This window comes from Theropithecus gelada, chromosome 11, assembly GCF_003255815.1.
Source record: "Theropithecus gelada isolate Dixy chromosome 11, Tgel_1.0, whole genome shotgun sequence".
Taxonomy (NCBI): Eukaryota; Metazoa; Chordata; class Mammalia; order Primates; family Cercopithecidae; genus Theropithecus; species Theropithecus gelada.
Window position 1 is genome coordinate 10,883,007 of NC_037679.1, and position 19,063 is coordinate 10,902,069.

Sequence of the window (19,063 nt, forward strand, 5' to 3'; positions counted from 1 at the left end):
CCCCCAGCGTACTCTGCAAGGCATCTGTCTCTTTATGTTCTTGTGATCTCAAAACTTCTCTCCCAGAATTAAATTGGAAAGCTGTATTCTGTTCACTAACTAGGGCAGCAGATGCTATCTCTAGTCTAGCTCATAGCTTCTGTCTCTGTCTTTGCTATATTGTTAACTTTTGACCATGGCATTTCTGCAAGATAACTCTTGATTGGTGTCACATTATTTATTCTTTATATATATCCTCAATATGTTACGTTATTTATCCTTTATATATATCTGGAATATATGCAGTATCTAACACCATGCTGGGCCCATAGTAGTGCTCCATAAATGATTGTAGTAGCAGCAGTTATTATTATAAAGAAGAAACCTAAGCCAATAGAAAGGGTTTGCATCAAGATTTAGACATCAGCTTCACAGTTTGAAATAGAGTCCCAGATTCCTATTTCTAGAAGCACCCCCAATTGAGCTGGCTTTGGGAGGCTAACTGGGGTGGAAAATAACATTAAGGGATAGTAAAGCCAATAATAGATCACTGTCAGTAGCTGGTATATTTGGTTCTTGAATTAAAAGTGTGGCTCTCAATCTCAATCTTTTTGCTCCCGATTCTACCTTTTAGAGTTAGCAAGAGAAATCTGGTAATGCAGTTTCCCTCATGGGGAGTTTTCTCTCATCCCATGGGAAATTCTGAAATTGCTGATTATGCTTTCTCCCATAGAGGGCTGTTGGTGCTATTCCTACCTGCCTGCTATGCAGTCTCCTTCCAAGGCAGGAGCACCAGTGTGTGAGTCAGTGGATCTGGGCCATCTCTTGCTTGGAAGTCTAAGTCATTTTGATTCTTGTGTGGTAGAGCTGGCCCATGATTCCTCCTTATTAAAAACCATTGTTTTGTATACCAAGTTTTCTTGTGGATCACTTCAGTGGAATTGTTGTTCTCTTTGTCTTCTCCTCTTCCCAGTTTGGTTATAGGCTATTGCCAAGGGTGCCAAAAATAGAATGGAAGTGAGAGCGACCACTGACCTGGAGCCTGCAAGGTCTCACAAAGCTCCCCATGTATCAACTTCCTTTATGAGAGCTTTTCCTTTCCTAGAGCACTCACCCACCCCCAACCTGGGCTGATACAGTCCTTTCTCTTTGTGTCTTCGGTAGATATTCTGAGTATGTCAGGGCTGCTAGGACTCCTGAAGATTGGACAGTGAAGTGCATCAGTTAGCTCTGCCCTTTTTTGTAAGAAATGCTTTGCTTTAGAGCTTTCTTGTAGCTCAGAAAAGATGAAACCCACCTTCTGACCCTTTTTTCTTGCTAACTTGACTTGGCTACGTTGCTATTTATGCTTTGCGTTTTGCTTCAGAGGCATCAACTTGGAGAACAGTGTACACAAGCTCTGTGCTAAAAGGGTCAGTTACAGAGGAGACCTTTTCTAAATTTTCTTTAGTCTGGAATTTGTCAGGTTCACTTTGACATTGAAATATCCTGCCTAAAAGTTTATATGTCTTAAAACTTTGTTTTCACTTTGTATTTGCCTGAGTCCCGCATTAAGTGAACTTCTAAGTGACTCTGTCAGAAGTTTCGTCCTCTGCATGCTTTGATCATGTGCCACAGGGCTGACATGCCCAAAGAAAGGGTGGGAATCTTGAAAGAGTTTCTCAGGTTTTTCTTAGACAGCAGCGTTTAATAGTATGAGTATTAATAGAACTGGTTGGGGGAAACTCACTTGTCAGTTCCTTTTCTTTTCTGTCATTTAAATGGCTCCCCCAAAGCACTGCTTATCTGCTGCTCATTAGCACTTATTTAATTTCATTCCACCTTCTTTAGAATTGTACTTTCTTGGTTATTTTTCTCTTGGCAATTTTATTTCTCAGCTTTCATTTCTGTTACTTTCACTCCTAACCAGTGGGATCAGACAGGAAGCAGGGAAAATGATAGGCCTTTCCTTTTCCCATTCCAGTGAAAGCATTTTCTTTAAACGTGTACTTTGTGAATGTGGCAATTTCTGCTGCATAATGATGGGAGATAGAAAGTGTTTTAAGACTATATCCTGACTCATTGTCTCTTTTAAACTGTTCTGGTTATTAATTCTATTGCCTTTGTATTTCTTCTATTCCCACATTGCTTCTTAGGAAAGATAAAGTTTAACAGTGGTCATAAGTGAAAAAACACTAAATACTCGCAGGGTCCCACTGACCCATCTTTGAGAGCTAGTTTAGTTTTGGTCGCACTTTGTGATGTGAGTCAGGTCTCAAGTAAATAAATCTTAGCATCCCCCAGTCTCTCTCAGATTACTGTTGCTCTAAAGAATCTTCAAGAACTATCACTGTAGGCTGGGTGCAGTGGTACACACCTATAGTCCCAGCTAATCAGGAGGCTGAGGCAGAGGATCACTTGAGCCCAGGAGTTCGAGGCCGCATTGAGCTATGGCCACACCTGTGAGTAGCCACTGTATTCCAACCTGGGCAGTATAGTGAGATCTTGTCTCTTAATAAATAAATAAATAGATAGATATTATCGTGAGGATTGCAGTTGCAGTAGGAAAAGTCAACACAGCACCACTTTATTCCTACACTTTCTCTGAACCTAAGCCTGACGCTGGGAACAGGGCAGTTGTTCTTTCCCTGGGTTGAGAACTGCTTGTTACTGCTAGCGAGGCCTGTTCCAATATTAATTTTGTAGGGGAATTAGCTCACATTGCTTCAAACCACTTAAATTTCTCAACCTGAGCTACAAACTAGGGAATATGAATTAACTTTATTTATTTATTTTATTTATACATATATATTTTTTGAGACGGAGTTTCACTGTTGTCGCCTAGCCTGGAGTGCAATGGCCAGATCTCAGCTCACTACAACCTCCACCTCCTGGGCTCAAGCGATTCTCCTGCTTCAGCCTCCTGAGTAGCTAGGATTACAAGCATGCGCCACCACGCCCAGCTAATTTTTGTATTTTTAGTAGATATGGGGTTTCACCACGTTGGCTAGGCTGGTCTTGAACTCCTGACCTCAGATGATCCACCCACCTCGGCCTCCCAAAGTGCTGAGATTACAAGCGTGAGCCACCATGCCCAACAAATTAACTTTATTTATAATCTAGCCATCCAGTGGTGGAAGATTTTGACCCCAATATGCTTGACTGATTTTTCTGGACATAGCACATAGGCAGGCATTGTTCATTTGTTCAGAGGATTCCTGGGCATTGTGAAAGGTGACAGGAGGTTCAGAGGTACCTTTGAACATAGAGTAGAATTCTTCACCAGCTTCTCAAAATTCCTTAATTATCCAGCTTTCCCTCTTGTCACTGACCATTCTCTACATTGAATCCAGCTGTCTTTTCTTGGCCTATAGTAAATGTATTAAGTGTTTCTACTTAGACACATTTACCAAAGCAAGCTAATGTTAGCCTTTTCCAAGAGTTCTCACTGTCCAATTTGCCCCCACGTGGCTTCTGTTGCACACTCTGTTGTGTAGGAGTCTTCTGAAGAAGTATTCTGCTGTTTTGGATAATCGGTTTCCAGTCAGTATCTTGCTTGTTCTGGCATGTGATGTTGTGAGCCAATAGAATGAAAAGACAGTGTCTGTGTACAGCCAGAACGGTGGCATTCTACATTTCGGCTTGTGTTGGGTCAGGAATTCTACTAACAGCTTTTTGCCTTTATTGACAGGCGTTGATGGTATGAGGGAGCACTTTCAGGCAGTCACAGCTGGCAAGACTATAGAGCTTGAGCTTAGGAAATGAATTGATGGTATCATCTCCATAAATTGGCCTTGATGTCTGCAAATGTGGCCACTTGCAATTTATCCTAATGGAAGGAGGAAGAGTCTTGGCTGAGACCAATGTATAGTTCAGTGACTGTTTATATTTAATACTGCTGTGTGATCATGTGCCTTCCTTTATCTGAAAACATGAAGCCACATTCACTTTTCTTCTTCTTTTTCCTTTGCCTTCTCATTTTCTCGTGGTGATCCGGATGGGAATCTTGGAAAGTAAACTTTTTAGATGGCTGTAGTGTTATTTAGTGATTATCCTTGCATAATTAAGATTTGTTTATCTGACACTCTGTGAAGTATAAGCAGCTGAATACTGTTTCCAATTAAGCTTCTGCTTTAGACATCTTGAAAGCTAACTCACCAATGAGATGATCTAAGCCCCAGACTTCAAAGCTGAGGCTTGAAAAAGTGTCTTTTTAGCTTCCTTGACTCATGTTTACACATTTCTTCAGCAATAACATCTGGTTTATGGAGAAGAGATGTTAAACCAGCTGATTGTGAGCATTTAGGTCCATCTCCAGGAAAGTAAATTCCATGCAGGCTTGGCACATCAGATTAGTTGGGGTCATCTCTGGTTGCAAGTAACAGGACACAGGAATAATTCAGGGAACCCAAGGGCTGGAATGCACTTGCGCTTCTGGGAAGCCGGTAGAAACCAGAATGCAGAGCCAGAAAGCCATGGGTATGTGGAAGTACTTTGACTACATCTGTCTTCTCTCCATGTGTCCATTTCTCTCTCTCAGCATACTAACTTCCTTTACTTCTCAGTCACATCTTAATATAATGACAGAATATGGCTACCACTTAGCTTCCACATTTATTTATTACCATTCCCACCACATGAAAAGATTACTCAACTGTCTCTTATCCTGTTCCAAATTCCTGTAGGAAAGGAACTGGATTTAGGTCAGATGTCCATCCAGACATCTGCAACTACTGAGAGAAGGTGACCTTGTACAGACATGGCTGCTGACAGCTCGTTATTAAGGAACAGGGGATAGTTGGAGCTCATGGCCTAGAATTTCCACTTATATGGGCCTGGAACTGTCAAAGACTTCCCAGCCCAGGAAAATCAGATTCTACTAATGCTAAAATTGTATGCTTTCCAAATGATGTACTTACAAACTCATTGGTTTGGCTATTTTATGATATTATACTCTTGTTACTAATACAAAGGACAGCTTACAGCTCATTTCTCAATTCAGTAAAATAGCAATGGTAAAGTCCTTTAACAGTCATCTAGTGTTTGGAAAGGTGATTGATTGTCTGAATTGTCTGGAGAGATGGCTGTATACGCTTCATAAAAAAGTCCAGGAAAAGAAACTCTACAACCATTTTTAGTGACCCATTCAAGTATTCTTTTTTAAATCAGTCTTTGAATTTGAAAACAGTAAACTTGCATAATTTTAGAATCCTAGGATTGAATTATTGACTCAATATAGACCTGCTCCAACCCAGTCAAAATATAATGAGGACTTCTCTGTTCCTTAGCAACTAAATGGAAATAAATTCCATACTTCTTGATGGCTGCCTTCTACTTTTTTCCACCAGTACCTTCTTACCTAGCTGTGCGATTATGATATGATTTCCCAGGGCTTTAGGTTTAAAAGATAGTTTGAAATTTCAGTTACTTAATCTCAAACAAATAAACATTTCTGCCTTATTTTGAAAGACTTTTAGAGAAGATTCTTCAGCTTCTCCACCACTGCCCACTGCTCTGTAGTGGGGTATTTATCCATGTTCTGTAGATGAGAAAATGAGACTCTGAGAAGTAACCTTAAATTTGTTTGAAACACAATAGGTCATAAGTAGTGACTGAGCCAGGGCCAGAATACCTGCTTTCGGATTCCCTGTCTGATGTTCTTTCTGCACAGCCCTGTGAGGAGAAAAATAATCAGATTATAAATGCTTTGTTTTCTGGAGCCCAAGCAAGCTCTTCATAATCCCTTTGTGGCCACAGTCTCCATGGAAGGCTCACTCTAATAAAGCACAAGACTCTGCATACTTCATCTCTACAGTCTACCTCTTGGCTCTTTTTTCTTTAATTCCTCTTAGATCGCTTTCAAGATATTTGTGTAAGAGGAGAGAACTTTCTCATTCATTTACTCTCCCAATAAAAATTTATTAAGTGCCTGCCTTTGTGACAGGTCCTGTGCTAGGCAGAGCATTCATTTCTATTATTGGACTCAGAAAATTCTATTGGGCTCGACTTTGAAAAGTCTAGGTGATTACTTGCAAAATACAGCAAAAGAAGAATCATGTCCGTACCACCCACTAGATCACCATTATATGAGGTTAGCCCTGAGCAGTGCCATTTTCCCAATCATGTCCCTTTGAGGAGGGACATGTCCTCATGAGGAGTAGAATAGTGATAACGAGTATTGAGTGCCAGCTATGTGCCAGGCACTTTACTAGGTACTTTATAAAAATTACCTATTTAAATCTAACAACAACCCAATGAGGTTAGTATTGTAAATCCATTTTTACAGATGAGTAGACTGAGGTTCAGGCAATAATGGTCAACATTTGACTCATTTGCTACGTACTAAATGCTTTGTCAAGTTTTTTGTTGTTTTTGAGATGGAGTCTCGCTGTGTTGACCAGGCTGGAGTGCAGTGGCGCGATCTTGGCTCACTGGAACCTCCGCCCCCCCACCGGGTTCAAGTGATTCTCCTGCCTTAGCCTCCCACAGTAACTGGGATTACAGGCGTATGCCACCATGCCCGGCTAATTTTTTCTTTTTATATATTTTTAGTAGAGACGGGGTTTCACCATGTTGGCCAGGCTGGTCTTGAACTCCTGACCTCAGGTGATCTGGCCTACCTTGGCCTCCCAAAGTGCTGGGATTACAGGCGTGAGCCACTGTGCCCAGCTGCTCTGTCAAGTGTTTTATATGAACCACACTTAATCCTCACAGCAGCCCTATGATACTCAACTATAATTTTCCCTACTTTAAAGATGAAAAAACTGAGATTCTAAGAGGTTAGAAGGCGTATTGCGTAGGTTAGACAAGTAAGTGGCATAACTTAGTTAAGATTAGTGATTATCTACCCAGCCACACCCTTCAAAGCCAGGAGTAGGATTCCCTTGAATTTCAGTTCAGTAGTCTTGCCTTTAGAAGTGAGCAGGGATGAGATTCCTCCTGAGGCCTGTGTGTCAAGGCTTAGCACCTGCCTCTTGCTCATCCTGGTGCATTGGCTACCAAGAGTGCTCAGTGCTTTGTTGACTGTATCCTATGGATAGCCTGATATCTGGGCACATAAAGACTCATTTGGACCCAAAAAACATGAACCTACAATCATATTTTTCTGTCTCTCCTATCACTGATCTCTCCCTGTCCAATTAAGAAATACACCTTCAGTCTACATTTGAGCCAGTGTCTTACATTTAAACTTCAAATTAATTTTTTTATGTTTTTATTTTTAATTTAGGACAGAAAAAAGATCATTATAGAAAGCAGGGAATATATATGATACAGAAAAAGTATATTTTTTAATGGAAAAAGACAAAGTATAAATACTGGATTAATAATAACCTTTTCAATACCTTGGCATTTCCAGAATCCTTGAGAAAATACTATTGTACCTTCTCACTTATTATTGGCTTTTAAACTTCCCCCTAGTGGTTTTGTTTCTAACCTGGAGGCCTCCTCAATTCCTGATTTTTCCATTTGTTTCTTTGACACATATTTACTAAATACCTACTGTGGGCTAGGCACTATAGATACAGCTATGAACAAGATAGATGTAAAAAAATCAATTATAACCATGACAAATGCTACAGAAGAAATTATAAGATGCTACTGAAACACTGGTAACAATGGGGAAGGAGAAGAGTTGCAAAGTCAGAGAAGGCTTTCTGGAAGAATTGACATTTAAACTGGGCCTTGAAGGATGAGTAGGATTTAGGCACAGAGGACAAGATAATATAGCAGGGAGCATTCCAGGCAGAGGGAGCAGCAGGTATGAAGGCCCTAAGGCAAGTAAGAGCTGGGCTCATATGGGGAACTAAAAAGTAGTCAGAGATGGGAAAGTGTTCCCAGGAAGAAAGGAGCCACATGTTGGTAGAAGGACCTTTCTTTTGCTTTTTCAGAGGTATTCACTTAAAAATCGATACTTCGGAATACTGATAATTTTGCTGACCTATTATTATTCTCATGGTATAAATATAGAGTGGCCATATTTCAAGAGTGGTGCTGTGGGGAGGAGTAGCAGCCAGTGGCTAAGAGGGAGGCTGGGGGAGGTGGGGAGGGCTTTGAGGTGCCTCTAATTCCGCGGATTCTGTCTCCTCAGGCCTGAAGACAATTGTGGGTGCCCTGATTCAGTCTGTGAAGAAACTGTCAGATGTGATGATCCTGACAGTGTTCTGTCTGAGTGTGTTTGCCTTGATCGGACTGCAGCTGTTCATGGGGAACCTTCGAAACAAGTGTGTTGTGTGGCCCATAAACTTCAACGAGAGCTATCTTGAAAATGGCACCAAAGGCTTTGATTGGGAAGAGTATATCAACAATAAAAGTAGGTGGCCTTTTCTCTGCAAGAGGAATAGGAAAAGTCTGTTCCTAGTTCATGTGGTCAGAAGCTACACAGGGCTTAAAAAAGTAGTTGGAGGCCGGGCACGGTGGCTCACACCTGTAATCCCAGCACTTTAGGAGGCTGAGGCAGGCGGATCACCTGAGATTGGGAGTTTGAGACCAGCCTGACCAACATGGAGAAACCCTCTCTCTACTAAAAATACAAAGTTAGCGAGGCATGGTGGTACATGCCTGTAATCCCAGCTACTCGGGAGGCTGAGGCAGGAGAATCACTTGAACCTGGGAGGTGGAAGTTGCAGTGAGCCAAGATCGCGCCATTGTACTCCAGCCTGGGTTGGCAACAAGAGCAAAGCTCCGTCTCAAAAAAAAAAAAAAAAGAAAGTAGTTGGAGCTGGAAAGGAATGGCAATGCTACTAGAACTAGCCTTGTGAAATTATTCCTTTCCTCGAGGTAGGATTGTATTCAGAAGCTCTCAAACATCAGCCCTCTCTCCCGTCTTCGCATGTACCCCTAAACTTTTACTTTGAAATTCAGGCTTAGAAGCTTGACAAAAGTTATTTTTTTCCCTAGCTGAGTTACTTGGGGTATTTACATATTTAGTCCAGAATGTATCTATGGAACTCAACTTTTCTTAATACTACTAAGACTATCACAGTCCATCTAGTCTAGGGAATCAGGTGATCTCCAAGGCACTATTCAATCCTATTGCAGTTGAGGAGTTTTTAATCATTTTATTTGAGGAACCAAAGGAAAATTTGATGTAGTGATACTTTAGACTCATGAAAAAAGTTAGCTATGTCACTATTAGTCATTCCTGAGAAAATAAAGTCAGTTTAGTATCCATAAGAAAATGTTGCAAAGGAGATTTCAGGGACATATGCTGGAAAGGAAAACATGCCTTGTAATTTAAAATAGGACCTAGTATCTAGTGACCAATGAGCTCTAAAATATCTTTTATAAAGACAAGTTGTAAGGATGGAAGAATAGAGTGGTATAAAGGGGTGTAGGACTCAGAAAACTTACTTTTAGGCCTCTTTGATTCAAGTACCAGAATCTGGCATATAGATTAGAAGTATGAGTGGAAGTTGGGTATCTGTGAAAACTATATTGCATCAAGAACTTTGGGATAGCACTTTTAATTTGTAAATATATATAAGAAAATCATTAATGGGAAAGAATTCTTATCAGCTGGCCACAGCTGTTGGAAAAGATTTTTTTTTTTTTTTTTTTTTTTTTTTTTGAGACAGAGTCTTGCTCTGCCGCCCAGGCCTGAGTGCAGTGGCCGGATCTCAGCTCACTGCAAGCTCCGCCTCCCGGGTTTACGCCATTCTCCTGCCTCAGCCTCCCGAGTAGCTGGGACTACAGGCGCCCGCCACCTCGCCCGGCTAGTTTTTTGTATTTTTAGTAGAGACGGGGTTTCACCATGTTAGCCAGGATGGTCTCGATCTCCTGACCTTGTGATCTGCCCGTCTCGGCCTCCCAAAGTGCTGGGATTACAGGCTTGAGCCACCGTGCCCGGCCTGGAAAAGATTTATGAGCTAAAATCAATAACTGTTTCTGCTAGAGCTGGTTAAGAACAGTGTAGGCTGGGCGCAGTGGCTCATGCCTGTAATCCCAGCACTTTGGGAGGTCGAGGTGGGCGGATCACGAGGTCAGGAGATCGAGACCATCCTGGCTAACACGGTGAACCTGTATCTCTACTAAAAATACAAAAAATCAGCCGGGCTTGGTGGCGGGCGCCTATAGTCCCAGCTACTCGGGAGACTGAGGCAGGAGAATGGCGTGAACCCGGGAGGCGGAGCTTGCAGTGAGCCGAGATGGCACCACTGCACTCCAGCCTGGGCAACAGAGCGAGACTCAGTCTCAAAAAAAAAAAAAAAAAAAAAAGGACAGTGTAACCTTATTCTCTCATTCATTTAAATCTGCCTGTTCATTTCCTGCCTCTTCAAACTTTTCTAGCAAATTTCTACACAGTTCCTGGCATGCTGGAACCTTTACTCTGTGGGAACAGTTCTGATGCTGGGTAAGTAGCTCACCTAGTTTGATTCTCTTTCTTTAAAAATGTACGTATTATTAGTTGGGTCAAAATAGGCAAAATGTTTACTTTTCTCTGTGCTCAAGTAGTAGACCTTACAATTGCATCTGACCTATCGGTTGGCATAGATTTTCTGTTTCACATTTGTCCACCTAAAGTTGACATTTCACTAGTAAGTGACTGTGCTTGTAGTCTCAATGCAAAATGAAAGAATCCAAGGATAGAATCAATAACACCAGATAGCTTACCTGCCTCTTGGGGATTCCTCTCATCCTATATTACAATAGAGAGTAAAGATACCATCTTAGTGATAGTTATGGATCCAAGGATGACCCAAAATATGCTTGACTTGACAGCATAGAGGAGGAAAAAGAGTAGCAACATAGTATTTGCGTCCTGATCCTGGTAATTCCTGCTCTAAGACCTTTGGCAAGCCATTTAACTTATCTGAGCCTTGGTTTTTTCATCCATAAAATGGATTTATTTAATAAGCCATGCTCTCTCTTTCTCACAGGGTTACTGTAAGAATCCACTTACATTACATGAAAGTGCTTTGTAAACAGAGGGCTTTATAAATGTAGGGTGGTAGTGTCATTTTTCAGAGTATATTGGTCCTCTAAGAACTGGTGTTTTAACATGACTACAATGTCTAGAAATCCATTTAATTTCTATATTAAAGTAGACTACTAGAGATTACATTGAAATAAATATGAGGTGAATCTAAAAGCAGGAGAAATGGTGTAACTGAGGTAACTGAAATCCCCATTATGACTTAGGTTGTCACAGTGAGTGTAAAGAAAACAGAAACGATTAAGAGGAACTTCTGGCCCGGTGCAGTGGCTCACGCTTGTAATCCCAGCACTTTGGGAGGCCAGTGCAGGCGGATCACGAGGTCAGGAGTTCGAGACCAGCCAGGCCAACACAGTGAAACCCTTTCTCTACTAAAAATACAAAAATTAGCCAGACGTGGTGGCAGGTGCCTGTAATCCCAGCTACTCGGGAGGCTGAGGCAGGAGAATTGCTTGAACCCAGGAGGCAGAGGTTGTGGTGACCCGAGATCATGCCATGACACTCTAGCCTGGACGACAGAGCTAGACTCTGTCTAAAAAAAAAAAAGGAACTTCTAGCCGTTTGTCATTTGGGATAGTAGCGAAGTTAAATTTGATTGAATTGCACATTGATATGAATCTAGAACAGTACTTCTCACACTTTGGCATGCATAAGAATCACCTGGCATACCTCTTAAAAATGCAGATTCATAGATCCCATATCCAGAACTTTTAATTCCTAGATTTGGGTAAGGACACAGGAATCTGCATTTTTAAAGAACATGCCAGGTGATTCTGATCCTAGGCTGTCCCCAGAAGTTGGCTAGCTGCTTATTTCCTTCTTCTTTTTCTTCCAATTTGTTGTCCTGGCTCTATCAATGGTTATTTATTATCTCCAAGGTCGTGGATTAAATAGAATTATGTTATTTGTTATCTCCAAGGTCATGGCTGGTGGAATTATGTTAAAAGTCCTGAACTTCCCTTTCTTTCTTTAGGCAATGCCCAGAGGGATACCAGTGTATGAAAGCAGGAAGGAACCCCAACTATGGTTACACAAGCTTTGACACTTTTAGCTGGGCCTTCTTGGCATTATTTCGCCTTATGACCCAGGACTATTGGGAAAACTTGTATCAGTTGGTGAGTAATACCTCTTTTCCTTTGGCCATAGAGTTTGCATGAGCATATACAGGGTTAGGAACATTCTGTGTGGGAGACATTCTGTGTGAGAGACATTTGGTAAAGACATTATACAAGATCTAACTGTTGTGTTTCCCACAGTCAGCTGGTTTTTGATGTTAAGTGAATTCTCTCAGTTCTCATCCCTGTTTCTTGAATGCTCAGTCATGTATAGCTGTAGATTCTTACAACCTTGACGGCCTCTTGTCTGACCTGAGAATCTGCTATCTCTATCTACTTCCTACTGTTTATCCTCTGCAGCATATCTCCTTTTGGAAATTTGGGCTTAGGGTTTGTTTTTTTTTTGCTTGTTTTCTTTTGTTTTGTTTTTGAGGTAGGTACTACAGGCATGTACCACCACACCTGGCTAATATTTCTACTTTTTGGAAAGTTGGGGTTTCACTCTGTTTCCCAGGCTGGTCTTGCAACTTCTGGCCTCAAGTGATCCTCCCACTGTGGCCTCCCAAAGTGCTGGGATTACAGGCGTGAGCCACCGTTAGGGCTTCTGTTTAAGAAATATTAAACACCTCTTTGTGCAAGGCACTATATAGATGGAATTTCCATAAGGACCTTGGAGTATAAATATATCAACATTTTTGAGATTTGTAACACATTTGGACTTGTTCAAGCAGGTTGTACAGATAAAAATAGGGTCAGTAACGTTCTGTTGGGCTACACTGGTGACTCTGGACAAGTCATTTAACTTTGCTGGTTGTAATGAAGTTAGTGTAAGTGATTGCTAAGGGTCTTACAGCTTAGAAATTTTATGACAGTCCGTTGTTTTCTGTTTGTCATTTGGTGATACCAGTTACTTTGAAAATGAAAAACATGTCCCCTCAGGCATGAAGAAACCTCTTTTAAGGGAAGTTTCTATTTCAAATCTCTGAGTTAATTCTTACCTTTCTGTTGGACAGCCTAGAGTTCCCCCAGGTTGAATGTTTCTCATGAAATATTTGTGATTCATGCTGTTTCTTTCTTTTTTTTTTTTTTTGATACAGAGTTTTGCTGTGTCGCCCAGGCTGGAGTGCAGTGGCGCAATCTCAGCTCACTGCAACCTCCGCCTCGTGGCTTCAAACAATTCTCCTGACTCAGCCTCTCGAGTACCTGGGATTACAGGCATGAGCCACCACGCCCAGCTAATTTTTGTATTTTTAATAGATACAGGGTTTCACCATGTTTGTTGGCCAGGCTGGTCTCGAACTCTTGACCTCAGGTGATCTGCCTGTCTTGGCTTCCCAAAATGCTGGGATTACAGGTGCAAGCCACCACACCTGGCCCATTTTGCAGTTAACAGAATAAAGATGAAAACTCTGTAATAGTGGGTTGCATGTACATAATCTAAAACCTAGTTTCCTTCTGCCTTTTTTTTCTTCCCTACTATCCTTTATGTCATATTGTCATATCCTTTTAAAACTCATCCTATTGCAAAAGAATAAGGAAGGGCGTCACTCAAGATGGGGATTTCCTGGCCAGACGCAGTGGCTCATGCCTGTAATCCCAGCACTTTGGGAGGCCAAGGCGGGTGGATCACTTGAGGCCAGGAGTTCGAGACCAACCTGGCAAACATGGTGAAACCGCACCTCTACTAAAAACACAAAAATTAGCCGGGTATGGTGGCGCATGCCTGTAATCCCAGCTACTCGGGAGGCTGAGATGGGAGAATTGCTTGAACCTGGGAGGTAGAGGTTGCAGTGAGCCGAGATCATGCCACTGCACTCCAGCCTGCGTGACAGAGCAAGACTCCGTCTAAAAAAAAAAAAAAAAAAAAGATGGGGCTGGGTGCGGTAGCTCACACCTGTAATCCCAGCACTTTGGGAGGCCGAGGCAGGTGGATCACGAGGTCAGGAGTTCAAGACCAGCCTGGCCAACATAGTGAAACCCCATCTCTACTAAAAATACAAAAAATTAGCTGGGCATGGTGGTGGGCACCTGTAATCCCAGCTACTCGGGAGGCTGAGGCAGGAGAATCGCTTGAACCCGGGAGGCAGAGGTTGTAGTGAGCCAAGATTGCACCATTTCACTCCAGCCCAGGTGATAGTGTGACACTCCATCTCAAAAAAAAAAAAAAAAAAGATGGGATTTCTTGCAACTTGGACCTGATTTCAGAGACACAATATGTCTGTTAATGCTATTTGAGGACCAGTAGATAAATAAGCTGCAGTCTTATATTCTTTTCTTTATACTTGTCTTAGCCCAAAATCAAACTTTTTTTTTTTTTTAATGAAAGGAGTATATAGGGAATATTTAGAAAAATGAGAGAGGATTTTTTTCTCACAATGATTGGGAGATAACTACTGCCATTTAATGTGAGTTGAGGATAAGTGAAACCATTCAACCATTGAGAATACTGAGTGCCCACAATAGGAAGGAGTACTGCACAAGGAAACACAGTCCTGTTCAAAATGCAAATAGTGCCCTTACAGAGGAACTCGGCCCATTAGCTGTTTTCAGCCTGGTTCATTTGGTACAAGTGACTCAGAAAATGGCCTTTGTCTTTGCAGACCTTACGAGCAGCGGGGAAAACATACATGATCTTCTTCGTCTTGGTCATCTTTGTGGGTTCTTTCTATCTGGTGAACTTGATCTTGGCTGTGGTGGCCATGGCTTATGAAGAACAGAATCAGGCAACACTGGAAGAGGCAGAACAAAAAGAGGCTGAATTTAAAGCAATGTTGGAGCAACTTAAGAAGCAACAGGAAGAGGCACAGGTTGGTGATTAATTCTTTGCAACAGACCTTCCTGCCAGATCATGGTGACTAAGGCCCCATCTGATTTTCACTGCAGTTAATCTTTTCTAGGCATATTTTCAAATAGAGGTCATTGGTCTGATGAAAATAACCCAAGTAACAACTGCAGATGGTTGATCCAATTACTCAGTTTGTCTTAACGGCCAAATTGTTTGTTCATATCATCTTTTGTTGAATTTCTCAACTGTTCAATGTGCAACTGCCATGATGACTGGGAAGAAAAAAGTGACCAGGGTGGTTTATATAGTGTTTCACATAAGCATATTCTTTTTCTTGGGAAAAATGTTAAGATTCCTGTGGTCATAAAAAGTATTATTTCTAATTTAGAAGAAGATACAGGCAAAATATTAAAGTAAAACTTGAAAGACATTTGTGATCTCATCACCTTAACACTTAACTTTCTAATCCTTATCTAAATATACATGTATTTATACATTTTTAAGACCCATAATATATAATGTTACTTAGCATTCATTTCCAGACTTGCTCAGAAGGGATCCTCTGGTACCAAGGCAGCAGCCAAGTCCTTGTCTGAAATGCTCAAGAGAATAACTCCCAAAGTTCTCACCACTGGGTTCTGCTCTGTTCACTTAGGACTGTGTGCCGGAATACACAGAAACCCTCTAACAGTCTAGGTTTCCCACCTCCTTTTTTCCTCCTTTCCCCTAGGTAGGGAAGTGTTCTGTACTAACTGGTTGGCCTTGGGTAGCTCCAGCTAATTGCTCTGATCTGGCTTCCCTGCTGTGGCTTCTTTCCTAGGCTGCTGCGATGGCTACTTCAGCAGGAACTGTCTCAGAAGATGCCATAGAGGAAGAAGGTGAAGAAGGAGGGGGCTCCCCTCGGAGCTCTTCTGAAATCTCTAAACTCAGCTCAAAGAGTGCAAAGGAAAGACGTAACAGGAGAAAGAAAAGGAAGCAAAAGGAACTCTCTGAAGGAGAGGAGAAAGGGGATCCTGAGAAGGTGTTTAAGTCAGAGTCAGAAGATGGCATGAGAAGGAAGGCCTTTCGGTTGCCAGACAACAGAATAGGGAGGAAATTTTCCATCATGAATCAGGTAAACTCTTCTTTTTCCTATACCTTTTCCAAAAATGTATTTTTTATTAAGGTAAACTGTGTATATATGTATTATACCATCTTTACCATTTTAAGTGTACAGTTCAGTGTTAAGTACAATTATATTCTTCGTTTTCCTCTTTCCTCCCCTCTATCCCCTCCTCTTCCTGGCCTCTAGTAATCACCAGTCTACTCTCTACCTTCAAGAGATCCACTTTTTTAGCTCCCACATATGAGTGAGAACATGCTATATTTGTCTTTCTGTGCTTGGCTTATTTCACTGAACATCATAACCTCTGGTTCCATCTATGTTGCTGCAAATGATAGGATTTCATTCTTTTTATGGCTGAATAGTATTCCATAATGTAAATATACCACATTTTCTTTATCCATTTATCTGTTGATGGGCACTTAGGTTGATTTCATATTTTGTCTATTGTAAATAGTACTACAATAAACATGGGAGAGCAAATATCTCTTTAATATATTGACTGACTTTCTTTTGGTTATATACCCCATAATGAAATTGCTGGTGTATTAGTCTGGGTTCTCTAGAAAGATAGAACAAACAGGATATATTTATATATCTTATTAGTGTGTGTGTGTATATATATACATGTATATATATATATAAAGGGGAGTTTATTAAGTATTAACTTACACAATCACAAGGTCCCACAGTAGGCTGTCTGCAAACTTGAGGAGCAAGGAGAGCCACTCTGAGTCCCAAAACTGAAGAGCTTGGAGTCGGACGTTCAAGGGCAGGAAGCATCCAGCATGGAGGAAAGATGTAAGCTGGGAGGCTAGGCCAGTCTCACCTTTTTATGTTTTTCTGCCCGCTTTATTTTCACTGGCAACCAATTAGATGGTGCCCACCACATTAAGGGTGGGTCTGCCTTTCCCAGCCCACTGACTCGACTGTTAATCTCCTTTGGCAACACACCTCACGGACACAGATCAATATTTTGCATCCTTCAATGCAATCAAGTTGACACTCAGTATTAACTATCACAACTGGATTATAATTCTATTTTTAGTTTTTTGAGGAGCCTCCATACTCTTCTCCAAACTGGTTGTACTAACGTGCATTCCCACAACAGGTAAACTCTTTACATTGGTTCAATAAACCTAAAAAAAATCTGGTTTTTCTAATCCCACTTGATTTTTATTTTCCCCTTTGGCCCTATATTTTCCAGGCCCATCCCTGCATCCTCGTTTCTACCTCACTAAGCTCCATATTGTTCTCCTCTGGGAGGAAGTGTTACCAGCACATTTGGAACATTCTTCATTCTAAACCTGCCCTCCCTTCTCTGATGTAGAAGCCAACCCTAGACTATGTGATCACCTTTGGCAGACTTGCTTGGCAGTAAAGTATATGTCACACCAGCAATCTTCATGTTCTAAAACATCAGGGAGAGCGTTTCTCCTCTAAGCATCAGAATTTAGCTCAAACATCTCTGTTTAAGAATTGCATTTAATTATAGGGGACAATAATAATAGGAGTCATGAAACAGGACATCTTATTTGAGCGTGGCAAGTTCTACTGATTAATTATTCTGGATATATAGTATCACACTGATAAGTTAGCCTATGGTAGATTGAAAGCCTCCAGTTTTTCCCAACTTTGATAAATAAGGAAACTAAGCAAAAAAGAGAAGAGAAGACTTAGGGTAATTGTTGAGCATTCTATTACTATAGATGTCATCACATAGATAGGTATTTTTGGATTTCAGAGAACACTACCAAAATCCAATTCTTAGGCCATTTAATTTCCCATTTTAAAGAAATGCTGGAAAGTTGGTAGGTATAGAATAGATTATAGTTACTGTTTATGGCAGTATATCCGGTGTCTTTTCTTTTTTCCCAGAGATGATTCATTTTCCACTTGCATCTCCTACTTTCCAGTTCAGTCTTTTGCCAGTCTTACTCATTTCAGGGGATGAGCAAAATCCCTCATGTCCATCCCTTTCTTTTCATTCCTTAGCCTTATCTTAGTTTTGGCTTTACGATTGCATTATTTTGTTCTACTGCGTTTGTCCACTGCAGTTTTGTTTTCTCTAGTCTTTCTCCTTCTCCTTTGTATTTTATATACTGTCAACAGATCACGTCCTAAAATGCACTTCTCATCATTCATGTAGTAGGCATTTATGGAGTACCTACTACATATCAAGGATTGTGCTAGGTCCTAGGGCTTAAAAGGTGATTAAAACATCATCTCTACCCTAGAGAGCTTACAGTACAGTAAGACAGCCAAATACACTAAAAAAATATGTAGTAGCATGTATTATTCCATAATTGAGATACGCTGGGGGTGTTAGAAAAGCACAGATCTATCCCAACATGGAGATTCAGTAAAGTTTCTGGGAAAGGTAAATTTCTGAACTGAAGCTTAAAGGATAGACAGGAATTAGGTAGTGTATGTGTGTGTTGGTGAGGGAGCAATAAGAAAAAAAGGACGATCTAGATTTAGAAGGGAAGCATATTCCAGTTTAGATATCCAAAGTTTGAATTATTTGTTGGATAACCAAGTAGAGATCTTTTTAGACAAGGATAGGCAAATGATAGCTCAGGCAAGAGGTTCTGAGCTGAGAGGTGGTGATTGAAACCGTGAGACTTGCGGAGATTACTCAAAGAGAATGTGTCAGTTGGAAGAACAGTGAGCCAAAGACATGACCATTGCTGTTCACCGGCATAGGAGATGGAATTCAGGAAAGAAAACAGATAAACAGTGTTAGAGAAACTGAGAAGGCCAAGAGTTCAGTGAAGTCAGGACAGTAGCGATGTTGGAGAAGGCAGGGCAGTGATCAATGGATTGAAATTTAATGGAGATGCTTAGTGAGGTCAGAACTGAAAGTGTCCATTGGATTTGGCAATATAAAGTCATTGAGGACTTTAAAGACATGTTTTAGTCCAGATTAAGGAAGGATGCCATGTTGAGTGGGGAGTGGAGACAATGAGTATAGACTTCTCATCCCTGCTTCTTTAAAGAGTGTGGGTGGAAATAAGCATGTTTATAATCTGTGGAAGAAAAACAAACAAACAAACAAACAGAAAAGGGAGATGCGTTAGAAAATGAAACAGAATAGATAGAAGTAGAGCACAATCTTGGAAGATACCGAAATAGGTGTGGTTTTTAACAGAAAAGGACCCTGATTCCCTGAAACCTTAAGAAAACAGGGAAGGATGAGGTGGATAAATGTGTAGAAAAGGAGTAGGAAG

General features: G+C 41.0%; 1 protein-coding gene across 6 annotated transcripts in view; it reads left to right on the forward strand.

The window, feature by feature from the left end:
- SCN8A (sodium voltage-gated channel alpha subunit 8) overlaps nt 1-19,063 on the forward strand; it is a 146,034-nt gene that overhangs the window by 29,021 nt on the left and 97,950 nt on the right. For all 6 annotated transcript variants that reach the window (XM_025403196.1, XM_025403197.1, XM_025403195.1 and 3 more), the window contains exons 6-10: nt 8,048-8,269; nt 10,246-10,309; nt 11,865-12,006; nt 14,547-14,753; nt 15,552-15,845. In XM_025403196.1, the coding sequence (XP_025258981.1) occupies nt 8,048-8,269; nt 10,246-10,309; nt 11,865-12,006; nt 14,547-14,753; nt 15,552-15,845 (929 nt within the window). The remainder of the gene's footprint in view (nt 1-8,047; nt 8,270-10,245; nt 10,310-11,864; nt 12,007-14,546; nt 14,754-15,551; nt 15,846-19,063) is intronic.